Source organism: Vipera ursinii (assembly GCF_947247035.1).
Source record: "Vipera ursinii genome assembly, chromosome: 8".
NCBI lineage: Eukaryota > Metazoa > Chordata > Lepidosauria > Squamata > Viperidae > Vipera > Vipera ursinii.
In genome coordinates, this window is record NC_139519.1 from 15,926,427 (window position 1) to 15,943,892 (window position 17,466).

The 17,466-nt window shown below is 42.6% G+C and overlaps 1 protein-coding gene across 4 annotated transcripts; it reads left to right on the forward strand.

Moving 5' to 3' along the window:
• The first annotated feature begins 2,971 nt into the window (after positions 1-2,971).
• Positions 2,972-17,390, forward strand: CAPG (capping actin protein, gelsolin like). Of its 4 annotated transcripts, none has more exons than XM_083368377.1 (10): positions 2,972-2,990; positions 8,546-8,579; positions 10,124-10,296; positions 10,766-10,920; positions 11,792-11,959; positions 12,391-12,540; positions 13,175-13,267; positions 14,577-14,709; positions 15,642-15,730; positions 15,960-17,382. In XM_083368377.1, exons 2-10 carry the CDS (start codon positions 8,557-8,559, stop codon positions 16,023-16,025), a joined length of 1,050 nt encoding a protein of 349 aa, XP_083224503.1. In that variant the 5' UTR covers positions 2,972-2,990; positions 8,546-8,556; the 3' UTR covers positions 16,026-17,382. The 4 variants fall into 4 exon arrangements, with proteins under 4 accessions (XP_083224503.1, XP_083224502.1, XP_083224505.1 ...); XM_083368376.1 differs by lacking the exon at positions 2,972-2,990 and adding an exon at positions 7,061-7,232 and having other exon boundaries at positions 15,960-17,381; XM_083368379.1 differs by lacking the exons at positions 2,972-2,990; positions 12,391-12,540 and adding an exon at positions 7,061-7,232 and having other exon boundaries at positions 15,960-17,390.
• The last annotated feature ends 76 nt before the right edge of the window (positions 17,391-17,466 follow it).

The following is a 17,466-nucleotide window of genomic DNA, read 5'->3' on the forward strand; positions in this document are numbered from 1 at the left end:
GGAATCCTGGAATCTGCATTCATCAACTTCTGGGCACCAACTGATCTTCTATCCTGAGATGGTTAAACTCTCTTTCACTCTGATGAGAATTGATAGCATTGGATCAGGTTTTATACTGTCTGTTGCACAAGTATCAGATTGTTGAACTAATTGAGGAGGAAAATAAGTTGACCTAGACATTACGTATAGACAGCAGTAGTTGACACTCTGGACACACACATTGCACTAAATCAAAATGTAGTCTGTTGGTGGTTTAATGTGCTGTACAAATCCAGCTACTGTGGTTTGTAAGCCATGCTTTATGAGCTCAGCTAACAAACCACAAAGAAACCAAATGAACCCTGTGGCATTTCCAAGAGCTAACATCTCTAGATTTGTGGATGGATGGTGAAGAAGCATGCTAAAGTGCAGCCAGGAACTGTTGCAGAACGGTCTTATAAAACTGAATTGAGTTCAGCTCCTAGTGCAGTGCTTCTCAACTTTGACCACTTTAAGAGGTGTGTACTTCAATTCCCAGAATTCCCCAGCCAATGTGGTGGCTGGGTAATTCTGGGAATTGAAGCCCACACATCTTAAAGTTGCCAAGGTTGAGAAACACTCTCCTAGTGACTGTAGAGACGTGCCCTTTTAGTTTTCTCAGCAACAGTAATAATAATAATAATAATAATAATAATAATAATAATAATAATAATAATAATAATAATAATAATAATAATAAAGTTGGAAGGGACCTTGGAGGCCCCCAGGGGAGAGCGTTCTCTGTGGGCGTGCCAGACCTATGGAACCGCTTGCCGGTTGAGCTCCGGACGGCCCCCGACCTTCGTTCCTTCCGGCGCGATCTAAAAACGTATCTATTTGAGCAGTCTGACCTGGTCTGATGGGTTAGGGTTGGGGTTTTAATACATCTTAATTACCAACCCACAACCACACACATGGTAGCCTTCCCTAATTCATGTTCTCCAGGTGCCACATCTGGAAGGCACAACATCTGGGAATATTTCCATATTGTGATCAGTACACTTGCATTGCAAATGATTCTTGGATCAATAGATTTACTGCAAAATTCTTAAGAAATATGTACAGCATTTGGGAAGTCAAGGAGAAAATACTGTGTTTATTATTTTTGCTGCATATTTTAAAAGATGGGTTTACACTTTTATCTGGAAGAAAATTTAACTTTGGGAGTTCCACTCCAAAAAACAGCTCCTTAAATTACTACTTCCTAAAGCTGTTTTTACTCCACAAAAAAAACTAGACAGGAGTCGTGTTCTTGTTTAATGCTTGACTGATACTGCAACTCATTCAAAGCTCATGTTTTGCTCTTGGAAACAGATCTACCTGTCTTCTGCTCTCTGTGTGGTTCATAAGATCCTGGAAAGCCACTAGCTTATGCTCAGTCAGTTGTATGATGTGTAATTGGTTGGCGGGAAGCAACTGCTTTCTTTGCTCCCGGATGTGGAAATTTCTTCATCCAGCTTAGAGGGAGGGTTAATCTAACCAGCAAGATCAAAGGCAATTTCGGTCTCAAGAATCAAAATAACCACAAGAAAAATAAATAAATAAATAACAGGCCATTCTTTGGGAGAAGTGCTTTCAGTTAATTTCCAAAACCCCATACTGCTTCTCCTAGCCTCCAGCATGATGGAACATTTTGTTCATCTGATTCAATCAGGCTGATGATTATTATTATTTTTTAATAACGAACACATTGTTAGATTTGCTGGCCAGTCACCCTGTTTTTAAAAACAGGTGGCTAGATTATGGGAGAGTATCTTGTACAGCAACTGATTCAATGGGGAACCTTCCATACAGGCGGGACCAAAAAAGCTCCCTCCAGACCAGAGGACATCCGTGGGCAATAGAGGGTGAAATTCAAATGTTTGGAGGGTGCATGGTTAAAGAAAGCTGCTCTAAGGATAGATCCCCTTATCTGTCCTTATCTAATAAGGCCTGTATTGCTGGCTATTGAAACAACAGCTTGCTTTGCCATTGTCCCAAGACAGGTGGGATTGGTTTCCACATAGAGGTAGTCCTTGATTTATGACCACAATTGAGACTAGAATTTCCACTTCTAAGAGAGATGGTTGTTAAGGAAATCACTATACTTAGTTAAGTGATCTCCTCCTCCCCCTCCCCCCACCCCTGGTTTGCCCTTGTCACTTTAGAACTCAGAAAAAAATGATTGACTCAAAGTTGCCCAGCTGGCTTCATGCCTAAGCGGGAACTAGAACGGTAGTGGATGCCTTAACCGCTACAACAAAATGACTCTAAGCCAGGGGTAGGGAACCTTGGCACTTTTATGGCTTGTGGACTTTAACTCCCAGAATTCTTGAGCCAGCATGGCTCAGCTTGGCTCTCCCTTTCCCCTCAGCCTGGCTGGTTCAGGAATTCTGGGAGTTGAAGTCCATAAGTCATAAAAGAGCCAAGGTTCCCCACCCCTGCTCTAAACCATGTTTAGCCATCCCAAATGGCTACGGTAGCAGCCCCAACCATATTCTATCTGAGTGTGTTGTCTGCCCATAGTCATTCTGTAGAGCCATTCCACGGTTGGTTCACTTTGATTTAGCAAGTTGTGTACTAAATACCATCCTGTTTAGTAAACCAGGGTTTCTGAATCATCCTTTAAGCGGTCCCAAAGCAGGTTTCAACCAGGTTTGGAGCCCCAGTCCTACAGTTCAGGAAAAAAACACACATAGAAAATGGGATGGTGGGAGACAAATGCTGCTTTTCCTGAATGCCTTCCAAGACTGGAGACGTTTGGCTTTTACATTGGCAGGCAAAGGGGGGGGGGGGAAATCCTTCCTGATTCCCCAGCCAAGCTGCTGGAATGTCAATAAAAAGTTATCAAGGCAAGAGCCACTGATCTTAGTCCCTTCCAGACGTGGGAGGAGTTCTGTGCTAAAGGAGCACATCAGCTAAAGTGATCAGAGGGGCCGCCCACCCCGATCCAGGTCTCCTTTGCTGTAGAAGACAGGAGCAGTTCGCACAAAGTAGGAGCAACAGCGCCGAAGGCTCTCTGGGTGTGAATGGCAGCAATGGGTTGCACAAAAGACCACTTGCTTCCTTCCCTCCCTCTGGCCTTAGGCTGTGTGCCTCTCTCTCTCTCTCTCTCTCTCTCTCTCTCTCTCTCTCTCTCTCTCTCTCTCTCTCTCTCTGTGTGTGTGTGTGTGTGTGTGTGTGTGTGTGTGTGTGTGTGTGTGTTTAAAATGAGGCTCCAGCTTGTTTTTAATCTTCGGTTTTCTTGCAAATCCAATTTGGCAGCCTTTCAGAAAGAACAAGATAAGGAACAGATTCACTGTTGGGAAATCAGGGAACAAGCAAAAGGGAGCTGTAAGGGATCCAGGAATAGAATGGAATGGAATGGAATGGAATGGAATGGAATGGAATAGAATAGAATAGAATAGAATAGAATAGAATAGAATAGAATAGAATAGAATAGAATAGAATAGAATAGAATAGAATAGAATAGAATAGAATAGAATAGAATAGAATAGAATAGAATTAGAAGAATGGAATATGGAATAGAATAGAATAGAATAGAATAGAATAGAATAGAATAGAATAGAATAGAATAGAATAGAATAGAATAGAATAGAATAGAATAGAATAGAATAGAATAGAATAGAATATGGAATGGGGAATAGAATAGAATAGAATAGAATGGAATGGAATGGAATGGAATGGAATGGAATGGAATAGAATAGAATAGAATAGAATAGAATAGAATAGAATAGAATAGAATAGAATAGAATAGAATAGAATAGAATAGAATAGAATAGAACAGAACAGAATAGAATAGAATAGAATAGAATATGGAATGGGGAATAGAATAGAATATGGAATGGGGAATAGAATAGAATAGAATATGGAATGGGGAATAGAATAGAATAGAATAGAATAGAATAGAATAGAATAGAATAGAATAGAATAGAATAGAATAGAATAGAATAGAATAGAATAGAATCTGGAAGGGACCTTGGAGGTCTTCTAGTCCAGCCCCCTGCTCAAGCAGGAGAACCTATACCATCTCAGATAGGTGATTGTCTAGTCTCTTCTTAAAAATTTCCAGTGATGGAGCACCCATGATTTTTGGGAGTAAGCTGTTCCACTGGTTGATTGTCCTCACTGTCAGGAAGAATCTCCAAACTGCACAGAAGTCATGGAGTTTAATTAGGTCTCTCTGAATTGCACTGAGTGATTAAGCAAGCTATTAGATTCTCCAGGGACCTTTAGCTGCATTCAGACATGCAACTGCCTAAGCCTGATTTACTTAACCATGTTTTTCTCTGAATAGCCGATAGTTGAATGGCCTTCCCCTATATTTGATGCTGTGAGCCATTGTTCACTTTGCCACTGAAGGTTGTGTAAACTCCACTGGTGTATTCTATAAATAGACCAGTTGGATTCACGCAACACTCAAAGGCAAAGTGAACAATGTGTGAACCCTGCCAGTGGGAATAAAGAAGAGACAGAGGTCCTAATGGAATACAGGCCAGGGGAGACTTGTGTGTCCAAATCCTTATTAACTCATGATACTCAGTTGTGTATCCATAGTCCAGCTACTGTTCCTTCGCTTCACCTGGCTTATGGCTTTGTTGCAAAGTTTACAGGAATCCAATATTAAAATCTAAATGGATTTTTACAATATGATGCCCACTTGATGCCCTTGGACTACAATTTTCATCATTCCTAGCCCAGCTTATGCTCTAGGGATTTTTGAAAAAAAGTACCCTGTTGTTTTCATGGCTGTTTTGCAGCATCTCAAAAAAAAAGAGCTAGCTTTGCTTACTGCAGGAAATTGCATGTTTGGCAGTAATATTTCTTATTTTTTTTTGAAAAGATTGCAGCGTCACCGGAAACTCCATTGATTACAAAATATAAAACAAACACACAATTGTCTGTATACAAATTGTGTGTGGAGGGCTTGCTTCAATTAACATCTGGCTTGATTTTTATTTATTTAGTGGAAGAAGGATAAAGGGTAAGCTTAAGGAACAGAAAGGCAGGATCCAAAATGTATCTGTGAACCACAAAATTATCACCCTCATTTTACTGCATTTTAGTTCAAGCAATTGCTTGAACCCAGTCTACAAACCTTGAAGTTCTCCAAGTTTTCTGATATCTTCCTACTGGGTGTTGCTGCTGTTTTGGCTACTTGAGGATCCACCTTCCCTTTTATTAAACCTTTGGAATCAGACTCCCTGAAATGTATAGTTCAGTGTTTGGAACAAACCCAGAAAAGTGATGAGCTCAGTAACTAGATTAAATCTGTTGAGCAAACATCATCATTAATCTTGCTAAGACATAATAAGCGAGCTTTCTCCACCGCAATATCTTACAGGGGAGATGGTGTTATGCTGCAGAACATGATATTAAAGAAGGATGAAGAAGAGCATCCCTTCAGGTGCAAAAGATTAGGACCATTTGTAAGGTTGCACCACAGAAGATTTATTCAAGCCTATACACAAGAATCTGGTAACTAAACTTCAACATTGAATTGGTGCCAGAGGAGGGTCAACGGAATTCAAGAGGAGTTGGATTTGGAGCACTACAACAATTCTAAATTGATGACGTGCTTAACTCCTCCCCCCTCTTCCTCAGCTCTGCCTGGTCTTCTTTGTTGTTGTTGTTGTTGTTGTTGTTAGTTGCGAAGTTGTGTCCGACCCCCTCATGACCTCATGGACAACATTCCTCCAGGCTTTCCTGTCCTCTACCATCTTCTGGAGTCCATTTACGCTCACGCCTCCTGCTTCAGTGACTCCATCCAGCCACCTCATTCTCTGTCGTCCCCTTCTTCTATTGCCCTCAATCTATCCCAGCATGAGGCTCTTCTCCAGTGAGTCCTTTCTTCTCATTAGGTGGCCAAAGTATTTGAGTTTTAGCTTCAGGATCTGGCCTTCTAAAGAGCAGTCAGGGTTGATCTCCTCTAGGACTGACCGGTTTGATCGCCTGGCAGTCCAAGGGACTTACAGGAGTCTTCTCCAGCACCATAGTTCAAAGGCCTCAATTCTTTGGCGCTCAGCCTTTTTTAAGGTCCAAATTTCACTGCCATACATTGCAACTGGGAAGACCATAGCCTTGACTATACGCGCTTTTGTTGACAGGGTGATGTCTCTGCTTTTTAGTGTGATGTCTAGATTTGCCATGGCTTTCCTCCCAAGGAGCAAGCGTCTTTTAATTTCTTGGCTGCAGTCCCCATATGCAGTGATCTTGGAGGCCAGGAAAACAAAATCTTTACTACTTACTAAAGGTACTGAAGCTTGCTCTTACATCCACCATAAAGTTCCACATTGTTTACTCCACTTGAATACTCTACTTGGGAAGAGGATGACATCTTGTGGTTGAGGAAAAACACAACATCATGCATTAACTTTTAACCTTTCCAGATCAGCTGCGGAGACCACCAAATTGTGTGATTTTTGCATGTGTTCACTCTCGTTGGGTGCTCTTATGCAGTGAAGGAGAATCATAAGCCCAATACAAAGGGGACATCCCAGGAAACAAAATATGCTAAGGAGTTAAGCTGATATCTGTCTGTGGGATCAGCTTTTGTTACAATACTTTAAAGATTTATACTGGAAGTAGAATAAAACAGAACAAAAATGTTATTGCGGACAATGGCTGGTCCATCTGGAAGCAGAACCAGCTGAATTTCTAGAACATGGAGGCTTTGTAGTATACTTGGCCTAAATACCTGTAAAGATTTTCATGTCACTGCGATTCCTTGCTAACTCAGGTTTGCAGAATGTGCCAAAATATGTCAGCATCCAACGGGAAGAATTGAAAGCCGAGCTGCTTGTGCCTTTGCTTTACCTTCATAAAAATTGCAGTGGGTTTATATAGCTTGCCTCCTTCAGTAAGCCTTTTCATGTATCTTTGACAAACTTCAGGGAGTCCTTACAGTCCCTTCCCCCGAGATTGTGCAGATAACCAAGGCTGATAGGCCACGAGAGACAACACAACAGATGAGGCAGAGAGCGCCTGACAGGAAAGCGGTTGTGAGTTCCTAATCGTAACCAGAGTGACTCACCCTCCTTTTAACCACATTGGCATTCTCTGCTTGCCATTTCCCTCTCCCCTCCCCTTTGCCTGCAGCCACAAAGAAGTTAGGTTCTCCAACAGCTTGACTAGAGAGAGTCAAGAAAAGTCCCCACCCAGAAAATCTAATCTAATTTCACATTTCAGTGGTGGGAAGCCTTGTTTATACAGGGAGCTGGTGAGCGACAGCCTTGGTGAGTGCACACAATCTTCTCTCTCTCTCTCTCTCTCTCTCTCTCTCTCTCTCTCTCTCTCTCTCTCTCTCTCTCTCTCTCTCTCTCTCTCTCTCTCTCTCTCTCTCTCTCTCTCTCTCTCTCTCTCTCTCTCTCTCTCTCTCTCTCTCTCTCTCTCTCTCTCTCTCTCTCTCTCTCTCTCTCTCTCTCTCACTCTCTCGGAGTGTGGTGCTGATGTTAAAAAGGGTGACAAAAGTGAAGCTGGAATACTTGGCTCAGCCTGTAATTGCAGAAATAAAATAAAAAACAAACCCTAAACCTCAGATTGTCCAAGCAAGGATTTTATTTTTTATTTTTTTGCAAACAGCTAAGCTGGATGGGATTCAGCACTTCCGATTGGCTTTTCTGTTACATCTCGGTCTCTTCAACTAAACACTGGAAACATTTGAAAATATGGCATTTATTATGGAATGAATTCATTAGTGCAGGGAAGAAGGTGGGAATTATTCCTTAAGCTTTGGTTCTTTCTAGAATTAGCCTGGTCTTCTAAAAACAGTAACTTAACCAGCATTGCAAAAGATAGTTCCCTCTGCTTCTAATATGAGCATTTTATTTCCTGTATGTTTCCACTATTAATTGTTAAAGTTCGCAGACTTTCACAAACTGTGGCATGGAATACCTCCCAGCTCTTAATACCACCATCCTTGTACAAACCTTCAGCCATGATCTCCAGGGTTACCTGAGCAAGGAAGAAAGAAGGGTTCCCGTATCTTGATATCTTCTCTTGTTTTATTACACGATAGATCAAATAGCACTCATTAAATTCTATAATTACTAAACAGGAAGAGAAGAGTGAGTTAAGTGAATAAATGACTTGAGCTGGATCGTAGGACAGCAGCATTGCACTGGGTAGCTTTTGACTGTAGACCAAAAATTGGAAAAGAGGGAAGAGGGAAATGATTTGCTTGTCTATCCATCCGTTCATCCATCCTATTCCAGCAAAATGCTCACGTGGGAGGTGTCACTTTCTCCGTGTCCTGGGAAGCATCCAGCTTTTTAGAATGGGCAAATTCTTGCTTTTCTTCCTCTCCATAAGCTGGCTTTACAAAAGTTAAAACTATTGTTTATTTGTGTGATTTGTTTTCCTGCTGTTTCCCGTATTGATAATGGCATCAGTTTGATGCCACAACTTTTCATATCTCTGGGAAGATCACAGCTCCTTGTCATTGTGTTCGACAGCTTCTTTTTTGGGAAACTAAGACTCATAAATTCAATGAACTGTATTTGCCATTTAATGAAAGTCCTAACCAGGCCTCTTTGTTGTTTCTCACCAGATCTTGGAGCCATGTATACAGCAATCCCCAAAAGGTACGGAATAACCTTTATTCTCATCCAATCAAAATCCAGTAACCATTTCATAAATAGAACTGAACATCACAGTAATTATACTATCAGTGGTCTGTATGAGACTGTCGAGTCTTTCAACTGGGTTTAGATTTATGTTTTATTTTCATAACCATCTGCTACTTTGAAAATCCTTGCTCTGGTTTCAAAAGTGGGGTGTAAATTGAATTAGTGTTAATCATCAGTTAAGGATACAATGCTGCATCAGTTCTCTTGCCCTACGAGAAAACGTTCCCATCTCTTGTCTGAAACAGAGTCTTAGTCTGGACAGAGGCCACATACAAATTATCCCCAACTTGCTTGCAATTTCTTTCTTAAAGTTGTCCTCTCTAATGAATAATCTTGGAGAGCTGAGGGTGGAACAGGGGCAGGAAACCAATAAGGGTAATAATCAGGATATATGCCATACAGATTCCCAGTGACTGGGATTTCTTGAAAGGAAAAATTAACAATGAAAGCATGTTAAAGCATGGCGAAAGAAAGTTTGAATAATATTGTTTGTTCTTAAAGAAGTAGGTTTGATTGCACCAAGCAACATTTCCATGTACTGTAACTGTTCAATCTTGAACTTCTATTAAAGGAAGCAGGCAGGCAAGCAATCAGATAAAAATGAACACGTAGTTCCTGCTCTCTTGATACTTTGCTTTCATCTGAATAACAGAATTACAGAACAATAGGGTTGGAAGGGACCTTGGAGGTCTTCTAGTCCAACCCCCTGCTTAAGCAGGAGACCCTATACTATTCTGTCCAGTCTCTTCTTAAAAGCCCCCAGTGATGAGGCATCCACAAATGTTCCACTGATTAATTGTTCTCAATGTTAGGAAATTTCTCCTTAGTTCCAAGTTGCTTTTCCTGGATTTCCCTCCTATGATGTCTCCAAGGTGAAGCTTCCCAGATTTATTGGACTTCAGTCCCATCATTCTTCAACCTTGCCTATGCTTGCTGGGGATTTATGGAAGGACATTCCAGAATGCTTGAGAAGGGGGTTGGACTAGAACAGAACTCCCCAACCTTTCCAGCTTGGCAGCCAGAAGGAAAGGGAGGAGCAGAGAAATATGCATGCGCGAGGCCTGTGTGCGCAAGGCACCAGCACTAGCACATGCATGCATGCACAAATGGGCCACTGGCGCCCGCACAAATGGGCCACTAGCGCCTGCGTGATGTTGGTGGCAGTGCTAGCGCACCTGTGCATGCACAAACGGGGCTACTAGCACCCATGTGGTGGCACTACCGCAAGTGGGGGGCGGTCGCCAGCTCTTCATGTGGCCTGGTGACCAACAGGCCACAGCCCGGTACTGAGCCATGGACCATAGGTTAGGGACCCCGGACTAGAAGATCTCCAAGGTCCCTTTCAACTCTGTTATTCTTACGCTGAAGTCAAGCCCACTGCAAGGGCCACAGGATCTATTCTTCCTCATCCCACCTTCTTGATACTTCCTTTTCTAGACATCTAACTTGTCCTGTTTTCTTTCTTCCAATTCAATAAATTCCAACCTTCTCTTTGGTAGCGGCTCTGCCTTTGACACTTCGGCGAAAGAACCAGGACTGCACATCTGGCGTGTGGAGAAAATGAAGCCAGTTGCTGTTCCAGATGAGATGAAAGGCATATTCTATTCTGGTGATTCGTACCTTGTCCTTTACAATGGACCGGATGGGCATTCCAATCTGCATATTTGGATTGGTAAGTACAGGGTCAAGATACACCTTAGGTCAAAAAAAAAATCTGTCTGGGGGATGATGTATTTCTGTAGCTTATTACTGAATAAACCTTTATTCGTCTGGATTCATACAATACATTCTTCGCAGATCTGAAGGGCTGAGCTCACACAACCTACTCAACCGATATTAAAGAAGTCATCACAAGGCTTAGTATGTTTTGTAAGCCATTGGTGTCTGCTCCAAGGCCAATTTGTGCACTTGAGTGGTGTGATCGTGCAACTGCCAATACAACGTAACATTACATCCTGGCAAGAATGAAAACTTTTCACCAGCGGCTTATTACCACCAAAATGTGCTTTAATGTAGGATTTTCACCAAGAACCTAACACAGAAAACCCTTTTTGAGATAGCTGAAGCTGGCTAGGGGTTACCACTTAACTGGGTAGAGTTGGGGTACTTCCTTGCAAATTAATGCTGTCTCTTTGTCTTAGGTCAAAACTCCTCCAGAGATGAGCAGGGAGCCTGTGCTTTGCTCTCCACCCACCTCAACTCCATCCCAAAAGAGAAACCAATTCAGTATCGGGAAGTTCAAGGCAATGAATCAGATGTCTTCATGGAGTACTTTCCCCATGGCATCAAATACCAGGTGAAAGGAGACTCGTTTTTCCAGTTATATGCTCTTTCTAGAGCACTATTGCTAAACATTAGAGGCTTTTAAGAACTTTTGCTTAGTTAAATCTAGGTACACTCATACAAAGCTCTGCTGTGGAGATAGTAGGAGACCAACATTTCCTTTAATCCCCATCAGGCTCATGTCAGCCCAGGTGAATCCAGTTGGCTGACATCTTCCCTTTTTTCTTTCTTGGGAATCTGTTCCCTATTTTCTCTTTTTTGCTCAATTTCCATCTCATTATTTCCTCCAAATTTAGCTTAGTTTTTTTTTTCTCTTGTAAATTGGAGAACAGCAGTAAAGAAGCTCCTTTCATCTGCTCACGAAGATGTTCTGGTTCCTTGTGCCTGACAGAATCCTCTAAATTCCTAAAAGGTTACAGCTCACAGCCAGCTTACATTTGATTTATCTTTTTGTTTGTTTCGAGGCAGGTAAGGCACACAAAGTGTACGCTAGAGCTAACCATCATCTTCGCTTCTCTTTAACACTTTGCTCCTTCTCTAGCACTAGGATTCCTCTTGGTGTCCTTTATAATAGCCATAGCACTTAGCACTTATATGCCGTCCCACAGTGCTTAACATCATTCTCTGAGCAGTTTCCAATGTCAGCATATTGCCCTCAACAATCCGGCTCCTCATTTAACTGATCTCGGAAGGATGGAAGGCCGAATCAATCTTGCGTTCTTTTCGGGATAAAACTCCAGACTGTGAGCAGAATTTGCTTGCAATGCTGTATGTAGCCAGTGTGCCGCTGGGTCTCCTATAGTCTCAAAGAGTCTTTCCTGTCCCCATCTTCCTCAAATTCTATCCTCTGTATCCCCATTTCAACCCCAGTTTATGGTCCACAGGAAGGTGGTGTGGAGTCAGCCTTTACTAGAACCCAGGCCAACCATGAGCAAAGCCCCAGGCATCAACTCTATCAAGTGAAAGGAAAAAAGAATATCCGGGCTGTGGAAAAGGAGCTGAGTTGGACCAGTTTTAATACGGGTGATTGCTTCATCCTGGACCTGGGAGAGGTGAGCCTGGAAGGGGGCGGGGAAGAGAAAGGAGACAGATATTTGCTAGAAAAAGAATATATGTCACAAGAGCATATGGTAATGTCCATGTGACATTGTGACTCTGATGTTACCCAGCCATATTGCCCATGTGGTTAGCTTCAATGCACCCTCCAAAACCAATGCATAGCTAAGCTAATATAGGGAAATTATGGGATCTATTTTCCAAGAAGGATTGCTGTGGGACTCCAGTAATTGTAGATCTCCCAATCTGGCTTCGAAATTCCAAGAATGTCCAGCCAGCTTAGTTAACGGCTGGAGATTGTGGACGTTGTAGTCAGAACACTCCTGTTGAATGTACGGTGGGAAGATTAAAAGGTGGTGGCGGCTGGAGGCTAGTCAGCCGGTGGCCTACTATAAATTGGACAACAGGTTTCTACTTTTCCTTTTAGAAAATCTTTACCTGGTATGGAGAAAAGTCAAACATTCTGGAGCGCAACAAAGCTCGAGATTTTGCAACAGCCATCCGAGACGCTGAGAGAAAGGGCAAAGCCAGAGTGGAGATAGTTGTGGACGGGGAAGAACCATCTGAGATGACAGCGGTAAGAGCTTTGTGGAGAACAAAGAACATAAAGGGTAGATGCAAATTAGTATGTAGGTTAGCTGATTTCCTACCAGCTCCATTCCATAGGTATTGGCCCACAGCTTTCCTGGGATTAGGGGAGTTGAAAAACTATTTAGGATCAGAAGGCTGGATTCGAAGATTCCAAAGAAAGGCGTACAAAAATTCTCTAAAAACTTATGAAATATTCTTTATCCCTGGATCACTGAAACATCTGGCAAGGACTTTTATACAGAGATGGGTCATGGGAACAAATGTTGCTGTTTTAGAGTAATTCACACTCCTGATCCATCCAGAACAGGACTAGCTATATCAGGAATGGTTGAGTTTTTCACACCAAGAATTACATTTTAGTGGTTGACAGGGCCAGAACCAACTTCCTGGCTGGCAATCTGGGAATTATAGACCCAAAACTAAAAGACACATCAATGCATCTCTGGTGCACTTCTGTGGCACATAGATGAAGAAATACTTTCTAGACGGGAATATTTTTCTGGCAGCAGCTGCATGGCAAACATTGAATCTGAACCGGATCACGTTAAGGTGTAGCATTGAGGTTCCGATTCAGGAAGAACTTGGCTGCAAACAAATATTGGCACGATCCATTTTTCTAGGTACTGGGTCCTAAGCCGGTTCTGAAAGAAGGCACTGCTGAGGAAGATATTGTGGCTGATCAGAAGAATGCTATTGCAGCAGTACTGTATAAGGTAACAACCAAAAAGAAGCTTGCTTTAGGCTGGGTGGGGTCTCCAGGAAATTGTTCTCTTGTAGGCACCTTCTGAGATCGCCTTCTCCCTCTTTGACAGGGAAGCCTATTAGCTGGTGGTTGAACATTTGAATCTAGCTATCTGCTTAATCAACCAAAATGCCCCAGTATGATCCTACGCTGGACATTGTGTGCCTTTAAAAGAATGGGTAGCCACAAAGTCCATGATGCCACTGGAATGAGAAGGCTTGCTGATGTCTTCCAGCCAGCCCTGCCCTACCACAAAGCATTAAGGTCACAAGCCAACCCCAACAGAAAATAAACCCAAATGACTTTGTCTGTGTCATTTACTTGCTGCAATTTTTTGACTGTGGGTTGGATGTGTGTAAACGCACATTCATCTTGAAAATGTGGCAATGGGGAAAAAAAAGAGAGCTGTTTTCTAAGATTAGCTGAGCCACCTTTGTTTTTTTGCTCCCTTTTGTTGCATCTTTATGAATTCAGGGGGGCATTATGAGGAAACCCCCCCCCAAGTTATCTCAAGAGGCAGATATGGGTATTCCATGTGTGCTAGGACTCAGTTTCAAGCAAATGTACTCACACACGTACCCAGTGGTTTTTCTGTAAAAGAAAAAGGTGCCGTAACCCACCTTGCCTACCCTACAAGGTTCCATCCAAAAAAGGTGCCGGAACTCCATTCTGAGTGTTCTATGACAAAAAAAGCCCTGCACGTGACTATTTATAAGACTATGTCCTTTAAAACCGTTAAGCCCCGAGACTATAACCAATCTAGGTATACCACAGTGCACTGAGATCTGAGATCCTGGCAGCAGTCCAATCATGACTGCTCAGTTCAAAGATTCTTTTGATATAAATTTGTCCAACCAAACCTCCCCCCAAATTCTACTATAGCTCTCAGAATTCTCAGCTGTTTACCACACTGATTCGAAGAATAGGAAATTAGGGAATGCTATGTTAGAGAACAGTCTTGCTTCTAAGTCCTTTCTGTCCACGATTTTTAGCTGCCAACAACTGGATCAAAAGTTCCATTGAGGTCTTTTCCCCATTATATTAAGCTGTCAGAGGTTCTGGATGCATTAATTCAGTTTTAAAATGGTGTCCAACATGTAGGAAATACAGAGTACAGGAAGGAATGGGCTCCATGCTCTGGCATTCTACATTTTCTCCAGGTTTGGTGGATGAGAAAATTCTGCTTTTAAAAGTGCACCACAAACCTCAAAAGCCTGACATCTACCCTGTGATTATTGGATTCCATTAAGTGTAGTAAATTCTATCTTCTGAATTCTGAGGTCTCTGACATGACGGGAAAAATGAGTCTGACTAAAGTCTCCGAAGCCAGTCCATTCCACCAGGACCAGCTCATCACAGATGACTGTTTCATCCTGGACAACGGGCGGTATGGAAAGATCTTTGTTTGGAAAGGTAATGCCCATCATAGGTTGCCTTGGGGCCTTCTCTGGGACCATAAACACACACACACACACACACACACACACACACACACACACACACACACAGAGCAAAGAGTTGCATCAGTTGAAAAACGTCTACACTGGAAGACATGCTGATCAATGTCCCTCAGCTTCTATTTATTTATTTTTCCTGCCATCACCACCACATCTTTCTTTTTTTCTTTGCAATGATTTCTGTAGTGGTTCAGGTATTGGACTAGTAATAGGGACACCCAGATTCCAATCCATCCTCAGTTATAGAAGATCTCTGGATGAATTTCGGTGAGTTTCTTTTGTAGGGAAGGGAAGAAAATAAAGGGAGAGGACGCTATGTATTATGTAGTGGGTTCTGGACCGCATGGAATGATGCCAGACCGATGAGTACAGCATAGCAGCTCTTTATTGATGGTAGAACTGTACTAGAGATTTGGGGTTACCTGAGTCCTTATATATACCTTATACATATCCATCTGGCCAATCCATTTGAACCTGGTATTCCCGCCGAGACATAGCCCAATCCGCATCAGTCCCGGTACAGCGCCACCTGGTGGTATAAGTAGCGCTGTTGCTATGTTGTCCCCCAAACCCATACACAACACTATGGGTGCCACCACCTTGAGCTGTTGAATGAAAGATGGGACAGGGAGGAAGGGCGGGAGGAAGGAAGGAAGGAAGGAAGGAAGGAAGGAAGGAAGGAAGGAAGGAAGGAAGGAAGGAAGGAAGGAAGGGATTGCTTTGCTTTTTCATCTGCATATAAGCAGATACACTTATACTTAGATGATGGGCATTAATAGACGTTTCTCTTTTATTGAAAGGACTACCTTGGCTCTCGTAATCCAGCGCTGGCCAAGGTCCCTCTTCCAGCTCTTGTCAATTATCATCCCTCTTCCTGTCTGTCTGCAGGCCTCAAAGCAAATGAACAAGAACAACAAGCTGCTCTGAGAGTAGCAGAGAATTTCATCTCACAAATGAAATATCCTCAGAACACTCAGGTAAGGATCACTCAAGCATGGGCAAACCATCTTCAAAGTGCCGGGAAGGTTTTCATAAAAGAATGACACACCTCCACTGACTGGTTCAGAGAAGGTCCAGGATGAAAGGTCTGGAGAACAACAGCAATGTGGCGGTGTAACTCACACATCTGAAGAGAAGTGGGCCAGGATTTGTTCTCTGCTTCTTTTATTTTTCTCCACATCTCACCTGCTTTTAATCTGGTTCCAGGTACAGATCCTGCCCCAAGGACGTGAAAGTCTGCTCTTCAAACAATTCTTTACAAACTGGAAGTGAAAACTGGAGTCTCCACCTTGTGCTGACAATACTCTGTGACTGTGCCTTTCTGCCCCATCAACCATTCAAGCCTTATTAAACTGGAGCCACTGTGTCCATCTTGCCTTCTGCTTTTGACCAACCCCCTTTAATTAGCAGCTCTGAACCACGGATGAAACCTTCCATGCTGGCTGAGGAATTCTGGGAATTGAAGCCCATAAGTCATAAAAGGGCCAAGTATGAAGACCCCGGCAGTAGGGCAACCTTAATTTCTCTTAATTTTTCGACCCAGTTCCTCCCAATTGTAAGCCTCTTTCTCTTTACGTCTAGAATAAGATCGGTAATGCAACATTCTCGTCTCTACTGGAAACAGAACATTTTGATGCGAGTTAAGAAAAGTCTGTGGCTGGGTTCACACATTGCCCTGAACCAAAACCAAACCAGTCGCATTTATAGGGTGCAAACCCAACCTTACACAAAATGTGCTGATTATTACCATCTAATGATAGCTTTACTTCCTTGCTTGCCTCACTAGCTGTATTCAGGGCCTTGAGCCATACCTTTTGCGGAATTATAGCTTTACTGTTTTCACATAATATATTGAATCACAAACTAACTAAAGAGGCTGTGTTTGACCCACCCGCTGCCTTAATCCAAACCAGGTTTTGTTTGAACACACCTGTCAGGTTAGATGTGTTGTGTAAACATAACAATGTTTTTTTTTTCATCTGCAGTAACAGCATGCAATCGATCAAAGAACACCTTAAGTTATATAATTTCATGCTGGCTTTAATAACTTTCCTCTTTTTTCCCCATGACCTCTGATTTTGTGTCTTTCTCCCCACCTGGAACCCAGGGAATACCCCCCCACCATCACCCTGGGTGGGACAAGAAAGATGAGTAGCAAGGGAAGCAGATGTCCCACAGGGAGTCTACGCATATCTTTTTTGCCGGAAGCAAAGACCGAAACTTGTCTAGTCTCAGATATGTTAAGTTGCCATTCAAGTCTATGATCTGTCAAAGGTTGCCTGGTAAGTTGGATCTGGCTCCATCTGTCATGCCTGCTTTAAACAACAAAATCCCTGCTCTTATCCACCTTGCAGGCATTCATCATCTTTCAGTCATCATAGGCTACAGTGAAGCCGTCTTGATTAGCTGACAGGCCCTGACAAGAAAGATTGCATCCTAAAGGAGTCATTATCAAAAGCAGCAACTCTTTCCTGCTTTAGAAAAAAAAAATGGGGGGGGGAGGGGAAAGACTCACTGCTTCCTCCCCAGAGGAGCAAATCAGATCTGTAATAAACAAGTTTCACCAGACCATCTTTGGCCTAGGCTAGGGGGTAGGCAACCTTGGCTCTTTTATGACTCGTGGACTTCAACTCCCAGAATTCCTGAGTCAGCTGGCTCAGGAGTTCTGGGAGTTGAAGTCCACGAGTCATAAAAGAGCCAAGGTTGCCTACCC